This window comes from Ambystoma mexicanum, chromosome 3p (genome assembly GCF_040938575.1).
Source record: "Ambystoma mexicanum isolate Mex_15411 chromosome 3p, UKY_AmexF1_1, whole genome shotgun sequence".
Lineage (NCBI taxonomy): Eukaryota > Metazoa > Chordata > Amphibia > Caudata > Ambystomatidae > Ambystoma > Ambystoma mexicanum.
Window position 1 is genome coordinate 805,350,205 of NC_090925.1, and position 25,404 is coordinate 805,375,608.

The 25,404-nt window shown below is 54.3% G+C and overlaps 1 protein-coding gene across 2 annotated transcripts in view; it reads left to right on the forward strand.

Annotated features, from left to right (window-relative positions):
• Positions 1-25,404, forward strand: part of LOC138580909 (serine protease 33-like) — a 281,640-nt gene that overhangs the window by 157,342 nt on the left and 98,894 nt on the right. For both annotated transcript variants that reach the window (XM_069651838.1, XM_069651839.1), the window contains exon 3: positions 11,126-11,288. In XM_069651838.1, the coding sequence (XP_069507939.1) occupies positions 11,126-11,288 (163 nt within the window). The remainder of the gene's footprint in view (positions 1-11,125; positions 11,289-25,404) is intronic.

Sequence of the window (25,404 nt, forward strand, 5' to 3'; positions counted from 1 at the left end):
CAGCTCCATCCCTGGATCTCAGGCTCCCCCGCGTTTGGACCTCCCCTGGAACCCCAGGTCAAGACCCCAGCGGGGTGTCACCACACTATTGGTGACCTAACTAATCTCTAAATGGGGGTGTGCAGAGTAGCTCTGCCAGGCTCTTAATAAAGCAGCAATCACAGTGCTCAGTCTCATCATCTACTGCCTCAGTTTCTACCGGCCTGCCGGGCCACATCTCTGACTATAATCTAGTCCCATAGTTCCATGCTGCCCTCAGTGCAGGCGCGCCCGCTGCCGGTTACTTATCTGCGCCATCTCCTCCTTTCGCCTGGACGTCCGATTCCTGCGGGCTTCCTACCATATCAAGCCATCCCATGGCATCATCCGGGGAATCAAAAAATAAAGTTCTGTTTTTATAAAAGACTTTCAATTTCGCCGGGTAAAGCAACATATATTTATGGCCCGCCTCCCGCAATCTCCTCTTGACCACTCCAAAATTCATCCGACTTCGCTGCACCATCAGGGTATAGTCCGGGTAAGCCGTTATGTTCGCCGCTCCTCTCTGGATTGTCCCTCCCTTGCGGAAGTGCTCCAGTATCCTTTCCCTGTCCCGATAGTTTAGGATCTTGGCAATCACTGGCCTAGGCGGGTTACCTGGCAGCGGCTTCCTCATCAGAACTCTGTGTGCCCTCTCGACCGCGAACCCTTGAGACAGCACCCCTCCAGGTATTTCCTGCAGCAACATGGATTCGATGAACTCCGTGGGGTTGTGCCCTTCTGCACCCTCAGGTATACCCACAATGCGAATGTTATTTCTCCGGGCGCGTCCTTCTGCTTCCTCCGCCCTGCTCTCCAAATTACCCACCCGCTGCACCAGGGCGTGTAGTTCAGACTTGTGCGATGCACAATCCGCTGTGTTTGGGCCCACCTCTTTCTCTAGGTTATCCGTACGTTCCGCCAGGGCCCGGACGTCCTGCCGCAGAAGGTTCACCTCTTCCTGCACCTCTCCTACCTTGCGGTCCAATGCTGTCTTCAGTTCAGTCACAGCCAGTTCCAGCTTCGTCTCCCAGGCCAACTTAAGGTCCGCGATCGCAGCCAGGACCTCCTGGTTCGCACTCGTGCCCGCGATGCCACACACGGGGGGCTTGTCTTTACCCCTGGCCCCCTCAGGACCCGGCGGGGTCCTGGCATATTCATCCAGCGTAGGCTGCTTCGCCTTTGTTCTTGGAGGCTTATTTGACATGGCGCTGCCACTAAAAGACATAGGCAGCCTTGCCACTTGTGGACCACAGTTCCAACAGGTGTAACTCGCTACAGTTTCACGTGTTTTAGGGGGGGCACCTTAGAGAAATTCCGGGCTCCGCTCCCAATCACAGCAGAGGGTTATGCGCTCCCGCTTGATCGCAAGAGCCCCCTCTGCCGTTCCTTCATGCTTCCCCGAGGGTGTCCCTTAGCCCGTGTTTATGCCCCTGATGGGTAACTGTCCCGCTTGTGTGCCCCCGTGTCGAGCGTCAGGCCACCCACATGGGCCCCGCCACCACCATTCCGTCCAGGGGTCCGCCCCATACACGGTGCACCCTACAGTTGACTCATAGCCCTATGGCTATGTGAGTGGGCTGCACATTCAATAGGCACTTCGTGGTGCCCCCAGGGTCCACCCCAGCGGATAGCCCATGTGTGTGCCAAGAGGTATTGCGGCACAGGGCAAAATGGTGTCAATTGGCTGCTTCCACCTTGCTTGTGCGGGCGTTCAGTGCACAATTGCCATCCCGCTGTAGTCTTATCCCCGCTCCAAAGACCGGGCGCCTCTTCGAGGCTTTTCAATGTGTTTATTTTTTTATTTATTTTTTTTTAACTTTTTTTTTTTTTTTTTTAATGTCACAGGAGACCGGGGCGCAGTACTCTGAGGCTTCTCACCCAGTTTGTTCCCCCTGAAGTGTCACGGGAGACCGGGGCGCCTCTTTAAGGATTCTTGCACTCCGCTCTCTCAGAAGTGTCCCAGGAGAATAGCGAGCGGGCGCCTCGGTCTCGGCTCCAGCCCTTGGCAGTCCTCTCGGGGCCGCCTCTCCTCCTCGCACTCCAGTAGCCGCGGGGGCTCCTGCCGTCGGGCCGCGGGGATCGCTTTGTTCTCCCGGCTCCCGCGCGGTCCTAGCGCCCGCAGCCTCTCTGTGTCTCTCTGCTCGCGGGGGTGTTCCTCGCTGTCCCAGGCAACGGGCAGCTCCCAGCACACTCCGGCGACAGTCCAGGGCTCCCTCACAGCTCCACAGGCACTACAGTCCGTCTCACGGACACGCCGGCGACGCTTCGGCGGTGACTTCTTCTCCGCCACGGCGGGCCGCCATCTTGTGTTTCTCGTCCCCCGTGTCCACCATACTCCGCGCGCCTCCGGCAGCTTCCTCCTAGTGTCACGCCCGCTCACCACGAGCACCGAGTGATCCCAGCATGTTCACGGGCAAATACCAATGTTTCTGTGTCCGCCAGTCCAGTGCAACTGCACTTTATTCCAGGATCATTGTAGGATCGCCACGAGCCCGACAAGAAGCACGTCCGCTCACATGGCTTCGTAGCCACGCCCCCTGAGAGGGATACTCTTACTACCATTCCAGAAGAAGTTCTGCCGGTTGTCCTTCTAATGGTTTTCAGCCTACAATTAAAACTAAGGTAATAGAACCTAAGATTGAAACCTCTAAATCTATTACATCAAAAGAACAAATCTTTATGTTGTCCCTGAACTTAAATGTCTTCCTCACAATCAAAGGTACACTACAGGGAATAGTGAAAGTGTTGCCTTCTGTGCACCTTCTGTCTCTAATAAGATTACACCCCAGAATCCCTCTTCTAAAAACACCAAGAGATTTAAAACCACCCTTAAAAGTGTAAAAGGAGTGGAAAAACCTAATTTCCTTCAAATGAAGTACATGTCCCAGAATTCCACAGGGACAGAGACGAAGAAGAGGGCTGAGGAGGTATGTAGAAGTAAAGGGCAGGCAAGTAGGCCTAACAGCCTTTGCCATGGTCAGGCAATTAACATTAAGGGCTTACATCTGTTGCCCGACCTGAGAGGCATAAAAGACTGCAGCAGGGAGGAGCAGGGGACAGAGAGAAGGAGCTTGAAGGCTGGTAGTAGTAGAAGAGGAAGAAGCAGAGCACGAAGCTGGCAGTTAATGAGGAAGTGTGACCACTTAAGGGACGCCGGGATGAGAAAAGGGCAGATTTCACCTGCAGGTTCTGAGTTGGTCCTGTGCTCACAAACCCTGTCTGACCGTGTCTGCACTGAGGGTCACGCTGAAGTTTAAAGTCTTCGCAGGTGCTCCTAGTAGCTGTGACGGCAGAGCTAAGAACGTGCTGCAACCCGAGGCTTGTGTGCAGACGGAAGTCGAGGGATAGAGAAGAGGAGTCTCTCTGTGGTCAAGGCCGGAACGGAAACACCCATGCTGCACAGGAGTGTGGGTACCAAGAGTGCATGAGGTAATAGCAGGAAGAAATGTCGGGAGGTGGAAGCTGCCTGCAACCACAGTGTTTTCGGAGCTGGTGAGTGAAGCTCTGTACTCCAATACACTGAAAACACCTTGCAGTAACTGTAACCAGTGCAATTAGAACTTGCCTAGAAGTAGGAGCTAGTAAAAAGTTGGGTATTGCCGTGGGAAGTCTTTACAACAATGAAAATGTATCACACACACTTGTAAAGCAAGTCAAAATCCTTGCGTACATGAAAAGATTTCAGTTTTCCTTTGTGTAATTAACTAACTTTGCCAGAGTGGTTGCGTTTCTCCAAATAAGGGGGAGAACGCTGTTTTTAATCACTAGGCAGATAGAAGCTGACTTTCAAGAATTGTTACAAGAACGATTACATCAAAGAAAGGTAATGTATGGATGTTTGTGATGCCAACGCGAGTCAAAGTAACATGAATAATATGAATAAAAGGGAACACAGGTACTTTCATATCTCTGAAGCTGAACATCTTTATCAAAGAGTGGTTGTGTATGCCTAAATCTGTGAAACCGGAATCTTGTAACATCCAGGAAAAGTACTGTTTTGATTGTAGAAGTTGCTGAAGTAAAGAGAAGAGCAAGCATTACCCTAGCCAGTGGGCAAGCTCTTTCTACAATGAAACCAGCCCATTAAAATCCAACCACCAATATTTTGAAGTTGACAAAGTTGTTAGAATTCCAGTGTCCTCTGATACAAGGGTGACAAGGTTAACTTAAGCTGGAGGAGTGGCAATACAGCTTTGGGGTAACTACTGGAACCAAGAAGGTGTACATAAAGCTGGGGAAGGGAGCTGGGTGCTTGTAAAGAACCGATCAACAATCTGTGAAACTGAGACTTTTGGAGCAGAGAGAGAAGCAGTCTGGAAGCAAAGGTAGATTACCGTGGTAGACAGACAGAAGAGGCAATGAGATCCTTTTCTGATCATATGGGAAAGAAGAGTGCCCGCCTACGTGCGGAGGTCAAACAGTCTCGTCTTAAAATTGCCTAACAATCTTAAAAGTACCAAATGACAGTAGTAGAAGGGGGTTGCCAGGAGGAAAGCAACACCCTAAGAAGAAGCTTCCTGAAAAATGATATCAAAAGATGCTGCAAAAGTTACAAACATATGTACAGTTGTTGAAGCAGAAGTGGTACTTTTGTCTTTTGACCTGTGTCATGTCCATACTGGAAGGAAGTCATCCAGGATTACCATTTGTGCTATTTTCTTTGCTGGTATTGGAAAGGGAACTTTTCAACAGACAGATAAAGAACTTTTACCAGTGGATTTTTGTTTGGGGGAAATTTTGTTTCTTTTGGAACTTTCAAGAACTGGTTCAAGACTTTACTTTTCTTTGTGAATACTTGGAGAGATTGACTTTGGACATTCCTGGGAAAGGGAGCGACCCAGGACAAGTGAAGGGTATCTAAGTCACTGGTTATTTGGGAATTATTTATTTATGTTGTTTATGATTTGCTTTGTATAATTTGTTATTGACTGTGAGGGCGAGTTGTGTTTATGCTAGGAGAATTTCCTAGAACGTAGACTAGGTAGGGAACTTCTTAGTAGAGTAGGTGTAGTTAGGTTTTCTTTGCACTTTTTGTTAACAATAAAATGTCAAACACTGAGAAAACCACAAGCAGTTGTCCGCCTCATATTACTGACCCCTCACCCTACACACAGAAAATCTAAAGTGGCTTTTTTCTTACCACTAATCCAAGTGGAATTGGCGGGGTAATCACCATTTACATGACCATTTAACATGATTAGCTCCCATTCTCTTAGAAGTTTTAACTACCTCCCTCCCTGTCGATTTTCAGCAGAATGACACATTAAACTTCTCATATTAACGAATTCCGTGTCAGTAATAACTTATCAATGCAATGCACGTTGATATCACCCCCAACAATACTGTATCTTCATTCTCTAATTTAAACCATGCAATCAGCCCTTCCATTATACTTGCAAAATTCCCCTCAGTAAAGTCACCTCACGGAGGATCATAAACGTTTAGCACCAGCTACCTCCCAGACGTGTTTGCAGCCTTTACCATTTATACGACGCCAACACACCCAAAGGCCTCACGGTGTACACATAGAACAGACAAAACAGACAATTACGGAATATGAAAACAAGGGTCAGAGGCAAAGGGAGGATTAACTAGTCTTCTACTCTGTTAAAAGAGGAGAGTTTTAACTGCCTTCCTAAAAGGAGCTAACAAAGGGATCGATCTAAGAGTTAGTGGAAACTCATTCCACGTATATGGGGCTATGAAGTCAAAGCTAACTGTGCCATATTTCTTCAATTTGTGTCGTGGCACTGATAAAAGTTGATGTTCATTAGACCTTAATGTCCTCCTAACAGCAGTCTTGAGACATTCCGAGAGATAACTAGGCAACCAGTCCATGAAGGCATTTATAGGTCAGTGTGCATACATTATGCTGGATCTTATGTTTTATTGGCAACCATTGTAGGACCCGCCTTGCTGCAGTCAAAGGCTATTTTTTAAGGCCATGGACAGCCCTAATCTGCCTGTTCAGGATAACCTGTAGTTTGTTAATGTTAGAAGCAGAGGTACTATCAAGCAGACTATTACAATAATTAATCTTTGAATTAATTAAGGTTGTGGTAATAACAGCTCTATTTTCCATGGACCAGTATAGCCCTTTTCCCAACGCAGATTGTTCAAATAGGCACAAAATGATAGCAACTGAGACACATGTTTATCAAAAGATAACTTGGAGTCGAAGTAAACTCCCCAAATCTTGACATGGGGCGATACTTCGATAGAGCACCTGGTAATAGTAAAGTGGCAATAACACAGCTCAAGTGTTTTTAGCCTGGGGGCTGAAGCTAAAATAAGTACCTGCGTTTTGCCATCATTAAGAGCAAGGGAGTTTTGGGCCATCCAAGATTGGATGGCAGCATAGATGTTGTTAATGGCAAGAGTGTCACAGCCATAATCACCTGCCAATTCCACAACTACCTGGATATCATCTGCATAATTTGTGTAGCAAACCTCCATGCGGTCTAGCAGGTCAAAAGGTGGTCTAGTATGTATGTTAAATGGCAGAGGTAAAGGCAAGAGCCTTGGGGGACACCACAGGTAAGTTGGATTGGAGATGCTTGGATGTCCTCAGTTGTCACCTGGCACCAGAAAAGATTGCAACCAATCAGCAGCTGATTTAGAACATCTGCCTATTTCCATCATTTTTTTGATGAGCAGAAAATGGTACACTAAGTCAAACGCTGCTGACAGGTCAAAAAGCATCAATAGTGCCATATGACCCTGATTGATAACTCCAGCGACGTTTGATTTCAGATCAAGAAGTGCTGTTTCGGTTCCATAACTGGCTGGAAAGCCAGATTGCCGCACCCCCATCTGTTATCACAGAAGAAAGGGAACATTGGTGATAGGGCGGTAATTTCCTGCTATCACAGAATCGAGGTTGTCCTTTTTATGGAGCAGAGTAATCCATGCTTCCTTGATGGAAAAGGGAACCACGGACTCGGAAAGATGAATTAATAATCCTGGAGATCCAAGGAATAAATACATCAGAGTTCAAAATGATATTTGCCGGACACACGTCTCCTAGGCAGGATGTGGGTTTAATTGCCCTCAAAATAGAGTGAACCTTGTCCTCATCACATTATGGAAAACAAATCGTGACTGATAATGAATCAACAGATTGGGAGGACTGCACCTCATGATGCAACAAGGAAGTCACAAGTTGAGGGGAGGAGAGATTGAGGGATGCTAGGTGAGACATTGGGCCTCATTACACGGTAGGAGGTAACCATGCCGCTTTTATCGGCATGGCTACTCCCTTACCGCATACCGGGTCCGGGTAGGCGGCATGGGGACTTACCGGGTCAATCCAACCCTGGAGGACCCGGTAAGTAACCATGCCAAATACAATTCCCCATTCCCATTCGAGACCCGATAGGGCTCAATGGAAATGGGGAAGGAGCTAATAACGGTACCGCAATTTGCGGTACCGTTATTAGCTCTGAAGTCCCTTAGCGGGTCCCGTCCTTAACACCTGGTCAGACCAGGCGTTAACGACGGGACCCGCTGAGGGACCTCGTAGTAGGGCGCTAAGGGATTACCGGCACCAGTGACCTTACCGCTACCGGTAATCCCTTAGCGCCTACCGTGTAATGAGGCCCATTATGTTCTGTTGATGAACAGATATTATTCTTACAAACTCATTCTGATTCATCTGACACAGGACAGTGGACCATTAAGTTGAATGGACATTCTGACAGGACCCTTAGTATTTTAGTTAAGGCAGGGAAATCCCTCAGATTTAGGGACAGGTATGTTTTTCCCTTTCTTTTTAAGAACAATACATGTCTATACAACAACAATGCCACCTGTGGCATCACCTTTCTCTATCTCTAATCTTTTATTTCCCGCCAGTTCATGGAGAGGATGAAGAGCTCATGTGAACTAGACTTGGCTTTCACAATTCTAGTATTAACATGTGCTCTTTTGATGGAAAGGATAGTCTACTTATAAGGCGGCCACCACCTTCTCATAATCATGCAGGGAGGCAGAGCATGGGTTCTTACGTCAAGCAAGTTCTTTAGCCATTTTAACTTTCCTCAATGTAATCAGGTCATCATTAAACCAGGATTTTGTTTTTGTATTCAATTTAGAGTTTGCTACTCTGACCGGAGCAAGGGTATCAATAGCATTCAAGATGGCCATCTGATATTGGGAGACCAAATCCTCCAATGATAAAGATGACGACAAATTCGATGTAGGGGAGAAATGAGAGCTGCTAAAGCTTGAGGAGTGACATTCCTAAGATTTCTTGATATTTTCATTATTTTTGGTAACAGCTTTTACCTAATGCAATTGTCAGGTTGAATCAAATTGAAGGAGATAAGATGGTGGCCAGATCACGGGTGCGGGGTAATTTCAATAAGACTACGTTCAATATTTTGGCATAGCACCCAATCAAGGGGGTTACCTTCTTGATGAGTCATGATATGCACTTCCTGCCTAATATCCTAAGCCTCAAGAGCACTAATAATTGAGAGTGCCTCAGCATCAAGTGGATTCCCAGCCCATAGGTTGAAGTCTCCCAATACCAAAATGTGTGAAGTAGGTCTCAGGATTCCATTCCAGAGGACAAGAAATTGCTCCCCAAAGTGAGGCATTTTTGAGGTGAGCGATAAATAAGCAAGAGACTAACAGTGGTGGTGGGATTTATGCTAAGTTTCATTAACAAGGAGCCACAATTATCAAGAGAGTTTATTAAAGTGGAGTCAATTTTCAGTAAGTCTTTCTAAATAAGTGCCACCCCTCCCCCTCTAGCCGGTCAGACGTATAGGTATTGTAGCCATCTGGTATTGTAAGAGTAATGCACAAGTAGCAGTTTCATGCAACCATGTCTCCATTATGGCAAGCAGATCAATAGCAGAGTCAACCGGAAGGTCAGACAACTCCACAGTGTGTTGCACGAGTAAGCGTGTGTTAAGCAAGGCAACCTTCAATTTCACTGGATTAGAGTGTGCCAACACATTAGTAGCAATTGGGCTCCTCAGCACAGTGTTAGAATTAAGACATAAGTTAGGCAAAGGAGGTGGAGGGTTAATATCTGTTTTTATAACAAACAAATAAATTGTTAGCTTGTGACGTTAATTGCCCTAACCCAATCCCTATCCTAGTATCTGGAAGAAAAGGTATAAAATCCTTGACATCATCGTTAGGAGAGAACACAGGGGCAAAGACATTAAAGTCACCTTGCCCTGTACCAGTACTAGTGTTAAGAGGACAGCCAATTAAGGCTGTGACATCCTCCTTAGGACCTATCGGCGTGGAGACACCAGGGTCCGTACGCATTATAGAAATAGGGCCTCATTCCGGGGTTGGAGGTAGCCATGGCGCTATTAGCGCCATGGCTGCCTCCAAAATCGTTCAGACTCCGGTCTGGTGAATGGAGCAATTACTGGTTCATTCCGAGGTCGGCGGGACCGGTAATTCCCCATTCACCAGAGCCATTCCTCATTACCATTTGAGCCCCCATAGGGCTCAAAGGGAAGGGGGAAGGCGGCAATAACGGTACCGCAAATTGCGGTACCGTTATTGACCCCGGTATCCCTTTGCGGGTCCCGTCCTTAGCGCCTGGTAAAACCAGGCGTTAAGGAAGGACCCGCAAAGGGAACTCATAGTAGGGCGGTAAGGGATTACCGGCACCCTTACTGGTGCCGGTAACCCCTTACCGCCCACCTCGTAATGAGGCCCATTGTGTCTACGACTGTGTTGGGCATGGCTTGACAGACAAGAAAAAAGAAAGTTTATGGAAGGATTATACCCCTGAATCAATAGCAGGCAAGAGCTTAGCTATGGACATGTTCTGCGGTTGGACAGACCTGTCAAGGACATCGCCACGTAGCACGCTAGAATATCTGCAGTTTTGAAATACGTCATTCTCACTGAGCTAGCTCCTGACTCGGTCATAGTGGTCACTTGCATCATTAAGAATATAAAAAAAGTAACAGCAATATAGTGCGATTTCTCACACAAGAAAGTATGAGAGATTCATTATAACCAAATAACTTAGCATTTGGTAAGTGCAGGCGTTGGAACAGCCAAACCCAAATATCGCGTCACAGCCGCAAGGGAATAGAAACTGAACCTCACTGGGAGCGCAATAGCCTTAAAACGTTAAAAAGGAATGGAAAAACAAGATGAGGTCATCTACAAAAATAAAGTGTCCACCTAGACACACACAGAAGAGATTTACAAAAAACGACAATTTGAAGTAAAATCAAGAGCGGAGGAAAAAAGTAAGTCAGCGTGACAGATAGGGCACTCACCGCACAAACGAGTGTTACTCCTGCATCTGCAATTCACTTGAAATGCGCTCAGTGTACACAAAAGCATCCCTTTCTGTTTCTGAGTGCAAACCTTTCATGGCTTTAGACTGCACGTTGCTTAGGACTCTGCTCCTCATCTCGAACCAGACATGTTCTCTGTGTTCGAACACGTCTGGTTCGAACACGCTTTTGTGTACACGGAGTGCATTTCGAGTGAATTGCAGATGCAGGATTAACACTTGCACAAAATATACACCTTGTTGGTGATATATTCTCCCATCCAAATTTATCAAGATTTGGATATTCATCATTCGTGGTTCGCTCAGTAAATACATTTTGGAGTGTCTGCTCGGAATTCCATTGCGAATAAACCATTAATAGCCCCTGATTAATGTTTTTCTGGCCTCTTGAACCCCCAAATGGTTATCTGCATTATCGCTGCATTACCGCACCTCCGTACTACAACTTTGGTGGTGAGGTGCAGGAAAAACCTCCAGCAAAATGCTGTCAATAATTTTGCTGACCTACCACCAAATATTAGCAGAATTACTGCTGGCGGAAATTCTGCCGGAATCCCCATGGAATCCCATGGACGCCACAGAAAAATCACCATACTGCCATTTGTAAACCAGCAGTAATTCCACCAGACCAAGTGGCAGTAAGGGTAATTCCGTTTGGTGGTATTCTGGCAGATTTATCTCTCGCATATCGGCAAACCTGTATTGAGGCCCAAAGACTCTAGGCCTGCCACGCCCTGGGAGTTTCATTTGCATTACAACATACAGTACATATTTCCAGCTTTTCTTCTTGTTCTTGACAGTGTGCCCTTATTTGTTTTCCAGTCTGTGGACAGCCAGTTATTTCAAGTCGCATTGTCGGCGGACAGAATGCACAGGCTGGGCAATGGCCCTGGCAGATCAGTTTGCGGAAGAGTGGGGGTCACATCTGTGGAGGGTCCCTGATTACCAATCGATGGGTGGTATCAGCAGCTCACTGCTTTGCAAAGTAAGTATGAACCAGCTGTCATGCTGCCCCAAGATCATACACACCCAGAATACTCTCCCCTCATCTAGCGCGAGGAGGGTTAGGGAGCGGTTTGTGAGTGCACTGGGGTTTTGTAGACTCAGCTCAGAGGGGGAAAACTGCAGCGTCAGAGCAGAATCTATCTTCTGGAAAAGAATTGAATACTTTAAAGATAAAAAGTGTTACTATGAAAAATAAACTTCACTCATTTTCACAAACTAAAATAAAAACACATAAACACTGCTTTCAGAAAAAACAAAATTGCGGAAAATAATACTATCTCCTTCTCTCTATGCACTCTCTCTGCCTCCGGCTCACCCTCTTTCCCCATATATTTCTATACAAAAGAAATGAGTGTCATGCTGTGCCTTTGCCAAAGCCACCCCAGTTTTCATGAGTCATAGCCCATTTGGAGTATAGTTCCCATTTTTAACAAGGTTGATCCCGCGAACCAGGAGCAAGGCAGGTGCCCAAGGAAGAAGTTTAAGGAACAAGGGCAAGGTCAGCTCCAGTCTGAGGCAGTATGCTCCTCATCTGTGCAGCAGAAACTCCCCGACCTGTGTTGGGACCTGCCGGCCTGCTGCAATGAATGCTGCTGGCTCCTCCCCCAGTATCTTGGGACATCATTGCCTTTTATTTGTGGAGGGGGAGTGTGGCCTGTTCCTGAGGAAGAAATCCAAGGGAACAAGTGTGAGGCCAATGGGAGTCTGCCTCTATCCTCTGGAGGGAGCTTCCTCTGCCTGGGCTGGCATTTACGAGCCCCAGGCAGTGCTCACTGCCAGCTAATCCCGCTTTCTCCCGGAACATCATTGCCTCCAGTTTGCAGAGCGAAAGGAAAATGGAAGTAGGGCGGGATGCCCAGGTATGAAGCCCAAGGGAGAGGACAAGCCTATTGATCAAGTCTACTACTTGTTCTTCCTATCTACTCTTTTCTCCCTCTAGACAAAGTCCTCAGCTTTGCTATGAGCCCTCATTACAATCTCCCCAGAGAATCCTTCCCTACCTATCGACAACATGCTGGTTGGTTCTCCACGCACAAACTTTAGATTTTCAAGTTCCTTCTCCTAATCTAAAAAGCTATCAATGGTCTCGCTTCTCAGTAACTTCCTAACTCTATCCCATTTTATCCACCATCTCGTTCTCTGTCTTCCTCCTCTGCACTCGACCTCACCGTCCCATAGCTCCCTACGCCTCCTCTTGCTTCTGCTCCTTCTACCTGCTCGACCCGCTCCTCTAGAACCCGCTGCCTATAACAATCAAAGCCAGCCCAACTGTGGATATCTTCAACGCTTGGCTTAAACTTCACTTACTAGCTAAATAATGTAATGTAATGACGCTTAATAATGTAATTTTTTATATTTCGTTCCTCTAGTTTGAAGCACTTGCCCCATTAGGTTAATGTTACCTTTGTAAGTCATCTGTTTTCATATATATATATACGGTAGTGGCCATGTAGTTATGGTTAAGTTGGTGTTTCCATAGGAAGAGCACTTTTTGGGCGGCTTATAACTTTGCTCCCCCTGGACGAATCCTCACCAAACTTTGCAAAAAAAAGTATATGGCCCACTGAATTTTTTTGCAAAGTTTGGTGAGGATTCGTCCGGGTGGGGCAAAGGTATAGGGGGGGTCCCAAAACTTTTTTTTTCCCATAGACTGAATGGGAAAATAAATTTGCTCGCGCCTGCAGCCCAAACCGCTGGATGGATTTTCACCAAATTTGGACCAGGAGCAGCGGCTTGGTCCCGAAAGCGGGCTTTTGCAAATTTGGTGAAAAGCCGTCCAGTAGTTTTTTTTTAAATGACCGAAAAGTAGGTCAGAAAAAATTAGTGATATCTGTGTTCGCTTCGCGGACACACTTCCCGGTTCGCTCCGCGGACAAGACGGTGATTGGGCAAGCAGCTTGCGTGATGTCCGCGGACATCTGATGTGCTTTTCTATTGGCTGCCGTAAAGCGTGCAGTGTGTCTATTTTCAGAGACGTCCGCCATCTTTGTTTATCGGAGCGGATCTGCTGCCTGCGCAGTGTAGATGTGGGCTGCGTCGGCCACGAAAAGGGGTGAGGCCCATGCCTCCCATGCTCCCCCCCCCTCGCTGATTCTCCGTGTGTTCCTCCCACCCCCCCTCATGCTCTTTTTCTCTTTCCCGTTCCCCATTCATGTCCCGTGTCTACGTCCTTCCGCCGCACTCATGCCCCGTGTCTCCCTACTGTTCCCCCCACCCCCCGCTCATGCCCCGTGTGTCTCTCCCTTCCCCCCCCCACCCCCCGCTCATACCCCATGTCTCCCTACTGTTCCCCCCACCCCCCGCTCATGCCCCATGCACCTCTCCCCTCCCCCCACCCCCTGCTCATGCACCGTGTCTCACCCCTTCCCCCCCACCCCCTGCCCCGTGTGTGTCTCCCCTTCCCCCCACCCCTGCTCATACCCCGTGTCTCCCTACTGTTCCCCCCACCCCCGCTCATGGCCCATGCCTCCCATGTTCCCCCCTCTCTGATTCCCTGTGTGTTCCTCCCACCCCCCCTCATGCTCCGTTTCTCTTTGCCGTTCCCCGCTCATGTCCCGTGTCTACGTCCTTCCCCACACCCCCCACTCATGGCCCGTGTCTCCCTACTGTTCCCCCCACCCCCCGCTCATGCCCCGTGTGTCTCTCCCCTTCCCCCTCATCCCCCGCTCATGCCCCGTGTCTCTCCCTCCTTTCCCCCACCCCCGCTCATGCCCCGTGTCTCTCCCTCCTTTCCCCCCACCCCCGCTCATGCCCTGTGTCTCTCCCCTTCCCCCTCATCCCCCGCTCATGCCCCGTGTCTCTCCCTCCTTTCCCCCACCCCCGCTCATGCCCCGTGTCTCTCCCTCCTTTCCCCCCGCCCCCCGCTCATGCCCCATGCCTCTCCCCTTCCCCCCACCCCCAGCTCATGCCCCATGTCTCCCTCCTTTCCCCCACCCCCCAGCTCATGCCCCGTGTCTCCCTCCTTCCCCCCATCCCCCGCTCATGCCCTGTGTGTCTCTCCCCTTCCCCTCCACCCCCTGCTCATGCCCCGTGTGCCTCTCCCCTTCCCCCCACCCCCCAGTCATGCCCCGTGTGTTTCTCCCCTTCCCCCCACCCCCCGCTCATGCCCCGTGTATCTCTCCCCTTCCCTCCTACCCCCTGCTCATGCCCCGTGTCTCTCTCCCCTTACCCCCTAACCCCTGCTCATGCCCCGTGTCTCTCTCCCCTTCCACCCCACCCCCTGCTCATGCCCCGTGTGTCTCTCCCCTTCCCCCCTCCCCGCTCATGCCTCGTGTCTCTCCCCTTCCCCCCCACCCCCCACTCATGCCCCGTGTCTTCCCTCCACCCCCGCTAATACCCCGTGTGTCTCTCCCCTGTTCCCCCCACCCCCGCTCATGCCCCGTGTCTCCCTCGTGTTCCCCTCACCCTCCGCTCATGCCCCGTGTGTCTCCTGTTGCCCCCACCCCCGCTCATGCCCCGTGTCTCCCTCGTGTTCCCCCCACCCCCCACTCATGCCCTGTGTCTCCCTCGTGTACCCCCTCACCAACCGCTCATGCCCCGTGTGTCTCCTGTTGCCCCCACCCCCGCTCATGCCCCGTGTCTCCCTCGTGTTTCGCCCACCCCCGCTCATGCCCCGTGTGTCTCTCCCCTTCCCCCACCCCCGCTCATGCCTGTGTCTCTCTCCCCTTCCCTCCTACCCCCTGCTCATGCCCCGTGTGTCTCTCCCCTTCCCCCTACCCCCCGCTCATGCCCCGTGTCTCTCTCCCCTTCCCCCCACCCCCCGCTCATGCCCCGTATCTCTCTCCCCTTCTGCCCCACCCCCCACTCATGCCCTGTGTGTCTCTCCCCTTCCCCCCCACCCCCCACTCATGCCCCGTGTCTCTCCCCTTCCCCCCCACCCCCCGCTCATGCCCGTGCCTCCCTACTGTCCCCCCCCACCCCCCCGCTCATGCCCCTTGTCTCTCTCCCCTCCCTCCTACCCCCCGCTCATGCCCCGTGTGTCTCTCCCCTTCTCCCCACCCCCCACCCATGCCCCGTGTCTCCCTCCTTTCCCCCCACCCCCCGCTAATGCCCCGTGTGTCTCTCCCCTCCCCCCACCCGCCTCATGCCCCGTGGCTTTCGTGTTACCCCCCACCCCCCGCTCATGCCCCGTGTCTCTCTCCCCTCCCCCCTGCTCATGCCCTGTGTGTCTCTCCCCTTCCCCCCACCCCCCACTTATGCCCCGTGTCTCCCTCCTTTCCCCCCACCCCCCTGCTAATGCCCCGTGTGTCTCTCCCCTTCACCCCACCCCCCTCATGCCCCGTGTCTCCCTCGTGTTATCCCCCACCCCCCGCTCATGCCCCGTGTTTCCCTCGTGTTACCCCCCCACCCCCCGCTCATGCCCCGTGTCTCCCTCGTGTTACCCCCCACCCACCCTCCACTCATGCCCCCTTTCTCCCTTGTGTTACCTCCCACCCATGCCCTGTCTCCCCTGTTCCCCCCACCCCCCCGCTCATGCCCCGCGTGTGCGCCCTGTTCCCCCACCCCTGCTCATGCCCTGTGCGTGCCCTGTTCCCCCCACTCATGCCCCGTGTGCGCCCTGTGCCCCCCACCCCCGCTCATGCCTGTGTCTCCCTCGTGTTCCCCCACCCCCCACTCATGCCCTGTGTCTCCATCGTGTACCCCCTCACCCCCCGCTCATGCCCCGTGTGTCTCCTGTTGCCCCCACCCCCGCTCATGCCCTGTGTCTCCCTCGTGTTCCCCCCACCCCCCGCTCATGCCTCGTGTCTCCCTCGTGTTCCCCCCAGCCCCCGCTCATGCCCCTTGTCTCTCTCATTTCCCCCCACCCCCGCTCATGCCCCGTGTGTGCCCTGTTCCCCCACCCCCTGCTCATGCCCTGTGTGTGCCCTGTCCCCCCCACCCCCCGCTCATGCCCCGTGTGTGCCCTGTGCCCCCCACCCCCTGCTCATGCTCCGTGTATGCCCTGTTTCCCCCACCCCCCGCTCATGCCCCGTGTCTCCCTACTGTTCCCCCCCACCCCCGCTCATGCCCCGTGTGTCTCTCCCCATTCCCCCAATCTCCACTCAGGCCCCGTGTGTCTATCCCCTTCCCCCCACCCCCCGCTCATGCCCCGTGTCTCTCTCCCCTTCCCCCCAAACCCCCGCTCATGGCCTGTTTGTCGCTGCCCTCCCCCCCACTCCGTGTCTCCCTACTGTTCCCCCCACCCCGCTCATGCCCCGTGTGTCTCTCCCCTTCCCCCACCCCCCGCTCATGTTCTGTGTCTCCCTACTGTTCCCCCCACCCCCCGCTCATGACCCGTGTCACTCTCCACTTCCCCCCCACCCCCCGCTCATGCCCCGTGCCTCTCTCCACTTCCCCCCACCCCCCGTTCATGCCCCGTGTCAACCTCGTGTTACCCCCCACCCCCCGCGCATGCCACGTGTCAACCTCGTGTTACCCCCCCACCCATGCCCTGTCTCACCTGTTACCCCCCACCCACGCTCATGCCCCGGGTCAACCTCGTGTTACCCCCCACCCCCCGCTCATGCCACGTGTCAACCTCGTGTTACCCCCCCACCCATGCCCTGTCTCCCCTGTTACCCCCCACCCCCGCTCATGCCCCGTGTCTCCCTTGTGTTACCCTCCACCCCCGCTCATGCCCCGTGTCTCTCCCCTTCCCCCCCAGCCCCCGCTCATGCCCCGTGTCTCCCTCCTTTCCTCCCCTCATGCCCCGTGTGTCTCTCCCCTCCCCCCCACCCCCGCTCATGCCCCGTGTCTCCCTTGTGTTACCCCCACCCCCACTCATGCCCTGTGTCTCTCCCCTTCCCCCCCACCCCCGTGTCTCCCTCCTTTCCCCCCACTCATGTCCCGTGTGTCTCTCCCCTCCCCACCACCCCCCGCTCATGCCCCGTGTGTCTCTCCCCTTCCCTCCACCCCCCGCTCATGCCCCGTGTCTCTCTCCCCTTCCCCCCTACCCCCCGCTCATGCCCCGTGTCTCTCTCCCCTTCCCCCCACCCCCCGCTCATGCCCCGTGTCTCTCTCCCCTTCCACCCCAACCCCCGCTCATGCCCCGTGTGTCTCTCCCCTTCCCCCCACCCCCACTCATGCCCCGTGTCTCCCTCCTTTCCCCCCACCCCCCTGCTAATGCCCCGTGTGTCTCTCCCCTTCCCCCCACCCCCCTCATGCCCTGTGTCTCCCTCGTGTTACCCCCACCTCCCGCTCATGCCCCGTGTTTCCCTCGTGTTACCCTCCCACCCCCCCACTCATGCCCCGTGTCTCCCTCGTGTTACCCCCCACCCTCACCCCACTCCCCACTCATGCCCCCTGTCTCCCTTGTGTTACCTCCCACCCATGCCCTGTCTCCCCTGTTCCCCCCACCCCCGCTCATGCCCTGTGTGTGCGCCCTGTTCCCCCACCCCTGCTCATACCCTGTGTGTGCCCTGTTCCCCCACCCCCACTCATGCCCCGTGTGCGCCCCGTTCCCCCACCCCCGCTCATGCCCCGTGTCTCCCTCGTGTTCCCCCCACCCCCCACTCATGCCCTCTGTCTCCATCGTGTACCCCCTCACCCCCCGCTCATTCCCCGTGTGTCTCCTGTTGCCCCTACCCCCGCTCATGCCCTGTGTCTCCCTCGTGTTCCCCCCACCCCCCGCTCATGCCCCGTGTCTCCCTCGTGTTCCCCCCAGCCCCTGCTCATGCCCCTTGTCTCTCTCATTTCCCCCCATCCCCGCTCATGCCCCGTGTGTGCCCTGTTCCCCCCACCCCCTGCTCATGGCCCGTGTGTGCCCTGTTCCCCCAACCCCCCGCTCATGCCCCGTGTGTGCCCTGTGCCCCCCACCCCCCGCTCATGCTCCGTGTATGCCCTGTTTCCCCCACCCCCCGCTCATGCCCCGTGTCTCCCTACTGTTCCCCCCCACCCCCGCTCATGCCCCTTGTGTCTCTCCCCATTCCCCCAAACTCCACTCAGGCCCTGTGTGTCTATCCCCTTGCCCCCACCCCCCCGCTCATACCCCGTGTCTCTCTCCCCTTCCCCCCAACCCCCCGCTCATGCCCTGTTTGTCTCTGCCCTCCCCCCGCTCCGTGTCTCCCTACTGTTCCCCCCACCCCCGCTCATGCCCCGTGTGCCTCTCCCCTTCCCCCCCAACCCCCCGCTCATGTCCTGTGTCTCCCTACTGTTCCCCCCACCCCCCGCTCATGACCCGTGTCACTCTCCACTTCCCCCCCACCCCCCGCTCAAGCCCAGTGTCTCTCTCCACTTCCCCCCACCCCCCGCTCATGCGCTCATGCCCCGTGTCTCCCCTGTTCCCCCCACCCCCCGCTCATGCCCGTGTCTCCCTTGTGTTAACCCCCACCCCCCTGCTCATGCCCCGTGTCTCCCTTGTGTTACCCCCATCCCCCGCTCATGCCCTGTGTCAACCTCGTGTTACCCCCCCACCCATGCCCTGTCTTCCCTGTTACCCCCCACCCCCGCTCATGCCCCGTGTTTCCCTTGTGTTACCCCCCACCCCCCGCTCATGCCCCATGTCTCTCCCCTTCCCCCCCACCCCCCGCTCATGCCCCGTGTCTCCCTCCTTTCCTCCCCTCATGCCCCGTGTGTCTCTCCCCTCCCCCCACCCCCGCTCATGCCCCGTGTCTCCCTTGTGTTACCCCCACCCCCTCTCATGCCCTGTGTCTCTCCCCTTCCCCCACCCCCGTGTCTCCCTCCTTTCCCCCCACTCATGCCCCGTGTGTCTCTCCCCTCCCCACCACCCCCCGCTCATGCCCCGTGTGTCTCTCCCCTTCCCCCCCACCCCCCGCTCATGCCCCGTGTCTCTCTCCCCTTCCTTCCTACCCCCCGCTCATGCCCTGTGTCTCTCTCCCCTTCCCCCTTACCCCCCGCTCATGCCCCGTGTCTCTCTCCCCTTCCCCCCACCCCCCGCTCATGCCCCGTGTCTCTCTCCCCTTCCACCCCACCCCCCGCTCATGCCCCGTGTGTCTCTCCCCTTCCCCCCCACCCCCCGCTCATGCCCTGTGTGTCTCTCCCCTTCCCCCCACCCCCCGCTCATGCCCCGTGTCTCCCTACTGTTCCCCCCACGCCCCTGCTCATGCCCTGTGTCTTTCTCCCCTTCCTCCCAACCCCGCTCATGCCCCTTGTCTCTCTCATTTCCCCCCACCCCCGCTCATGCCCCGTGTGTGCCCTGTTCCCCCACCCCCTGCTCATGCCCCGTGTGTGCCCTGTGCCCCCCACCCCCCGCTCATGCTCCGTGTATGCCCTGTTTCCCCAACCCCCCGCTCATGCCCCGTGTCTCCCTACTGTTCCCCCCCACCCCCGCTCATGCCCCGTGTCTCTCTCCCCATTCCCCCAATCTCCACCCAGACCCCGTGTGTCTATCCCCTTCCCCCCACCCCCGCTCATGCCCCTTGTCTCTCTCCCCTTCCCCCCAACCCCCCGCTCATGCCCCGTGTCTGCCCTGTGCCCCCCACCCCCCGCTCATGTCCCGTGTCTCCCTACTGTTCCCCCCACCCCCCGCTCATGCCCTGTGTCTCTCTCCACTTCCCCCCCACCCCCCGCTCATGCCCCGTATCTCTCTCCACTTCCCCCCACCCCCGCTCATGCCCCATGTCTCCCCTGTTCCCCCCACCCCCCGCTCATGCCCGTGTCTCCCTTGTGTTAACCCCCCACCCCCTGCTCATGCCCCGTGTCTCTCTTGTGCTACCCCCCACCCCCGCTCATGCCCCGTGTCAACCTTGTGTGACCCCCCCACCCCCCGCTCATGCCCCGTGCCAACCTCGTGTTACCCCCCATCCCCTGCTCATGCCCCATGTCAACCTCGTGTTACCCCCCAACCCATGCCCTGTCTCCCCTGTTACCCCCCGCTCATGCCCTGTGTCTCCCTTGTGTTACCCCCACCCCGCTCATGCCCCGTGTCTCCCTCCTTTCCCCCCTCATGCCCCGTGTCTCCCTCCTTTCCCCCCCTCACGCCCCGTGTGTCTCTCCCCTACCCCCCACCCCCCGCTCATGCCCCGTGTCTCCCTTGTGTTACCCCCACCCCCGCTTATGCCCCGTGTCTCTCCCCTTCCCCCCCACCCCCCGCTCATGCCCCGTGTCTCCTTCCTTTCCCCCCACTCATGCCCCGTGTGCCTCTCCCCTTCCCTCCTACCCCCGCTCATGCCCCGTGTCTCTCTCCCCTTCCCCTACCCCCCGCTCATGCCCCGTGTCTCTCTCCCCTTCCCCCTACCCCCCGCTCATGCCCCGTGTCTCTCTCCCCTTCCACCCCACCCCCTGCTCATGTCCCGTGTGTCTCTCCCCTTCCCCCCCCACCCCCCGCTCATGCCCCGTGTGTCTCTCCCCTTCCCCCCACCCCCGCTCATGCCCCATGTCTCCCTACTGTTACCCCCACCCCCCTGCTCATGCCCCGTGTCTCTCTCCCCTCCCCCCACCCCCCACTCATGCCCCGTGTCTCTCTCCCCTTCCCCCCCACCCCCCGCTCATGCCCCGTGTCTCCCTCCTTTCCCCCCACCCCCTGCTCATGCCCCGTGTGTCTCTCCCCCTCCCCCCCACCTCCCCGCTAATGCCCCATGGGTCTCTCCCTTCCTCCCCACCCCCGCTAATGCCCCGTGTGTCTCTCCCCTTCCCCCCACCCCCCGCTAATGCCCCGTGTATCTCCCCTTCCCCCCACCCCCTCATGCCCCGTGTCTCCCTCGTGTTACCCCCCCACCCCCCGCTCATGCCCCGTGTCTCCCTCGTGTTACCCCCACCCATGCCCTGTCTCCCCTGTTCCGCCCCACCCCCGCTCATGCCCCGTGTGTGCGTCCTGTTCCCCCACCCCCGCTCATGCCCTGTGTGTGCCCTGTTACCCCCACTCCCGCTCATGCCCCGTGTGCACCCTGTTCCTCCCACCCCCGCTCATGCCCAGTGTCTCCCTCGTGTTCCCCTCACCCCCCGCTCATGCCCCGTGTGTCTCCTGTTGTCCCCACCCCCGCTCATGCCCCGTGTCTCCCTCCTGTTCCCCCCACCCCCCACTCATGTCCCGTGTCTCCATCGTGTATCCCCTCACCCCCCGCTCATGCCCCGTGTGTCTCCTGTTGCCCCCACCCCCCGCTCATGCCCCGTGTCTCCCTCATGTTCCCCCCACCCCCCGCTCATGCCCCGTGTCTCCCTCATGTTCCCCCATCCCCGCTCATGCCCCTTGTCTCTCATTTCCCCCCCGCTCATGCCCCGTGTGTGCCCTATTCCCCCACTCCCCGCTCATGCCCCGTGTGTGCCCTGTTCCCCCCACCCCCTGCTCATGCCCCGTGGTGTATCCTGTTCCCCCCACCCCCGCTCACGCCCCGTGTGTGCCCTGTTCCCCCCACCCCCCGCTCCGCTCATGCTCCGTGTGTGCCCTGTTTCCCCCACCCCCGCTCATGCCCTGTGTCTCCCTCGTGTTCCTCCCCACCCCCTGTTCATGCCCCGTGTCTCCCCTGTTCCCCCCACCCGCTGCTCATGCCCCGTGTCTCTCTCGTGTTCCCCCACCCCCGCTCATGCCCCGTGTTCCCTTCCTTTTCCCCCCACCCCCTGCTCATTCCCCGTTTGTACCCTGTTCCCTCTCACCTCCCGCTCATGCCATGCGTCTCCCCTTTTCCCCCCCCCACCCACGCTCATGTCCTGTTGTGTTCTCTTTATACACCCCGCCTTCCCTTTCCATGGTGGCCATCTTGGTAAAAGATTTTCCTTCCTACACCGGGACGCCGGGTCTTTGATGTCCTGGGTGTTAGTCTTAGCAGTGCACGGTGGTGGCGCGAGTTATGGTTGCTTAGCTTACCATAACTGGCGAATTTCAAGGGTTTTTCGGTTTTACTTGGAACCATAACGTCCCTTTGACAAAGTTTTTTCACTGAATTTCATAGGTTTTTAGTAGCGCAACTTAACCATAACGTCCCTTTAACAAAGTTTTTCACTGAATATATATATATATATATATATATATATATATATATATAATATATATATATATATATATAACAATATATATATATATATATATACAAATATATATATATATATATATATATTTGTATAATATATATATATTCAAAAAACAGTTTTGTCAAACAAAACGGAAAACACAAAGCACTCAATCCCACTAAGTTAGTACAAATAGCTTTATTTAGTTAAAAACAAAGTCATCAACAAGTTGTCCATCATGGACTTAAAACAAATGGCATTTAAAAGTCAAACACTCATCTGTCTGCGCCACACGTTCCACCCCTATGCAGGGACTTCCTCAGGCGAAGTATATCAATCCTGTCTGTGCCAACTCATTGCTATTTATACTCTCAATGGGAACTGGTTGTAATTGAAGTCATGTGACTTATTTGAAATGTTGTCAGTCTTTTCGATAAAATGCAAGCGGTCATCTTGGACCTGTATACTGATATTAAGCCTTAATAGGCAAAAAATTGAAAAGGGCTACTAACTTTTCCAATACAGACATTCCCATTCTCAGCTCCCATATGAGTATTGTTACTTGTACTAAATAGTACTGCTTAATTTTGTTTGCTTTGGCAGATGTGCCATATGTTCTGTATTTCAATCACTCAGTCTCGTACTGCATGTACTGAGTGTGTGGCCCACTTAAGCCTTAAATGCTGAGCTTCAACACAACAGCACAATTAAGGGGGTAATTCATAGAATTCGCGCACAAGTGGCGCACGCGGCTGGCGCACAGAGTGCGCATGCTACAGTCTGCGCCAGCCGTGTGCGCCAAAACCCATTTAGGCGCACAGCGTATTCATGGATTAATACATCCATAAGCAGCCGTGGCGCAGAGTGGTGCAGAGACCCTGCAGCAGCGCCAGTAACGCCCCCAACCCCGCACCGTGCGCTAAACACATCGCACAAATCCAGTACATGGCGCAAAGACCAGTGGACCAGCATACAACCCCCCAACCACGAAAACGTGTGTAAAACTCCCTGCGCACGCCCCAGAATACACATACCCCGCTCGCGCCAGGCCCATCGCGTGTAAAACTCCCCGCGCACCCCTCGGAATACACGTACCCCGCTCGCGCCAGTGAAAATGCGTGTAAAACTCCCCACGCACCCCTCGGAATACACATACCCCACTCGTGCCAGGCCTATCGCGTGTAAAACTCCCTGTGCACCCCTCGGAATACACGTACCCCGCTTGCGCCAGGTAAATTGCGTGGAAAAAGTACCCCCTGTGGTGTGGGTTGCCTGTGGGGCATGGGGAGGGTGAAAGGGCTGCCTGCGGGGCATGGAGAGGGTGAATGGGCTGCCTGCAGGGCATGGGGAGGGTGGATGGGCTGCCTGCACGTATTTCGGGGTGCGTGGGAAGTTTCACACGTGATAGTCCTGGCGAGAGCTGGGTACGTGTATTTCAGGGGTACGTGGGGAGTTTCGCACGCAGTAGGCCTTGGGCGAGTGGGGTACGTGTATTTCGTGGGTGCGTGGGAAATTTCACATGGGATACTCCAGGCGGGAGCGGGGTACGTGTATTTGGGGGGTACGCAGGGAGTTTCACACGCGATAGGCCTTGTGCGAGCGGGGTATGTGTATTTGGGGGGTATGCAGGAAGTTTCACAGGAGATAGTCCTGGCGAGAGCGGGGTTTGTGTATTTCGGGGGTACACGGGAAGTTTCACACGCGATAGTCCTGGCGAGAGCGGGGTACATGTATTTCAGGGTACGCGGGAAGTTTCACACGTGACAGGCCTTGGGCGAGCGGAATACGTGTATTTCGAGGGGTATGCAGGGAGTTTCATACACGATAGGCCTTGGGTGAGAGGGGTACATGTATTTCGGGGGTACGCAGGGAGTTTCACACGCGATTTGCCATCGTGGGCCCTCCCGGGTGTGCGGTTTCCTCCCCATGCCCTGCAGGCTGCCCACACCACAGGGGACTACCATAAAACCCTCACCATGCCCTGCAGGCAGCCCACATGGTGCCATGCACTTGTGAGCGCACTTGTGAGCCCCGACTCATGTCCCCCAGCCAGCCACCCACCCACCATTGACGGCACCTGCCAGCAGGCCCGACTCATGTCCCCCACCGTCCCACCCACCGACCATTGACGGGCACCTGCCAGCAGGCCCCCGACTCATGTCCCCCACCCCAGCCCCAGTGACGGGCACCTGGGAGCAGGCCCCAACTCATGTCCCCCCACCCCACCCCCAGTGAGGGGCACCTGCCAGCACGCCCCGACTCATGTCCCCCCACCCCACCCCCAGTGACGGGCACCTGCCAGCAGGCCCTGACTCATATCCCCCCACCCAACACGTCATCACGATCGACACTCATGACCCTTATGACCACCCAAATCTCACCCCACGCCACCCCAGTCCAAACACCCAACCAAGCATTCAATCCTCTCCATATTGAAATCCCCATGTAATGATAGATCCCAAATGACAAGTATGCACATCAATACATGTCCGTCAGACACACACAATGGGGGCACGTGAATGAGAAAACCCACATCGTGACATGCATGCAACCAATTAGAGAATACCACACAAATGAAGTATGAAATAAAAATGTATTATATACAAAATTGAAGGAATGAAAGAAAAACACACAAGAAAATAAATAATAAACAAAAGCCTGGATGTCCAAAATTAATGAAAAAATGTGAATGCTGATTCCAATTAAATCCAAATTAAAATGGCTCCAAAGTGTTCGTCCATTAAACCAAATCCAAAGTTTAAAAAATAAGAAAACCATTGCTCCATGGTAAAAAAAAAATCAATGAAGTCAAATCCAGTCCAGAACTATATACAATGTAAAAATCCAGGGTCCATGAGCCCAACAATCGAAAGGAAACCTACAAAAAAGCCTACCTAATAAATAACTATATACAAAAAGGCAGGGCATAGTCCATGTGCCCCAAAGGAAAAAAAATAGAAAGGAAACTTACACCTACAGAACTATTTACAAAGGCAGCGGGCAAGTCCAACGGCTCACTTGTTGATGTCCCGGGCCGGGGCATCATCGAACTCCTCTTCAACGTCCTGGAGGCGGGCCTCTTACCTGGCCCCGAGGTCTCTCAGTGATAAAGCCATGTCCACCTCCAACTCCCTGCGAATTTCCTCGAGGCACTTAGCCCACCCAAACGCCCTGGGCATGGAGTTCACCGCCCTTACCATAGTGAGCCGTGC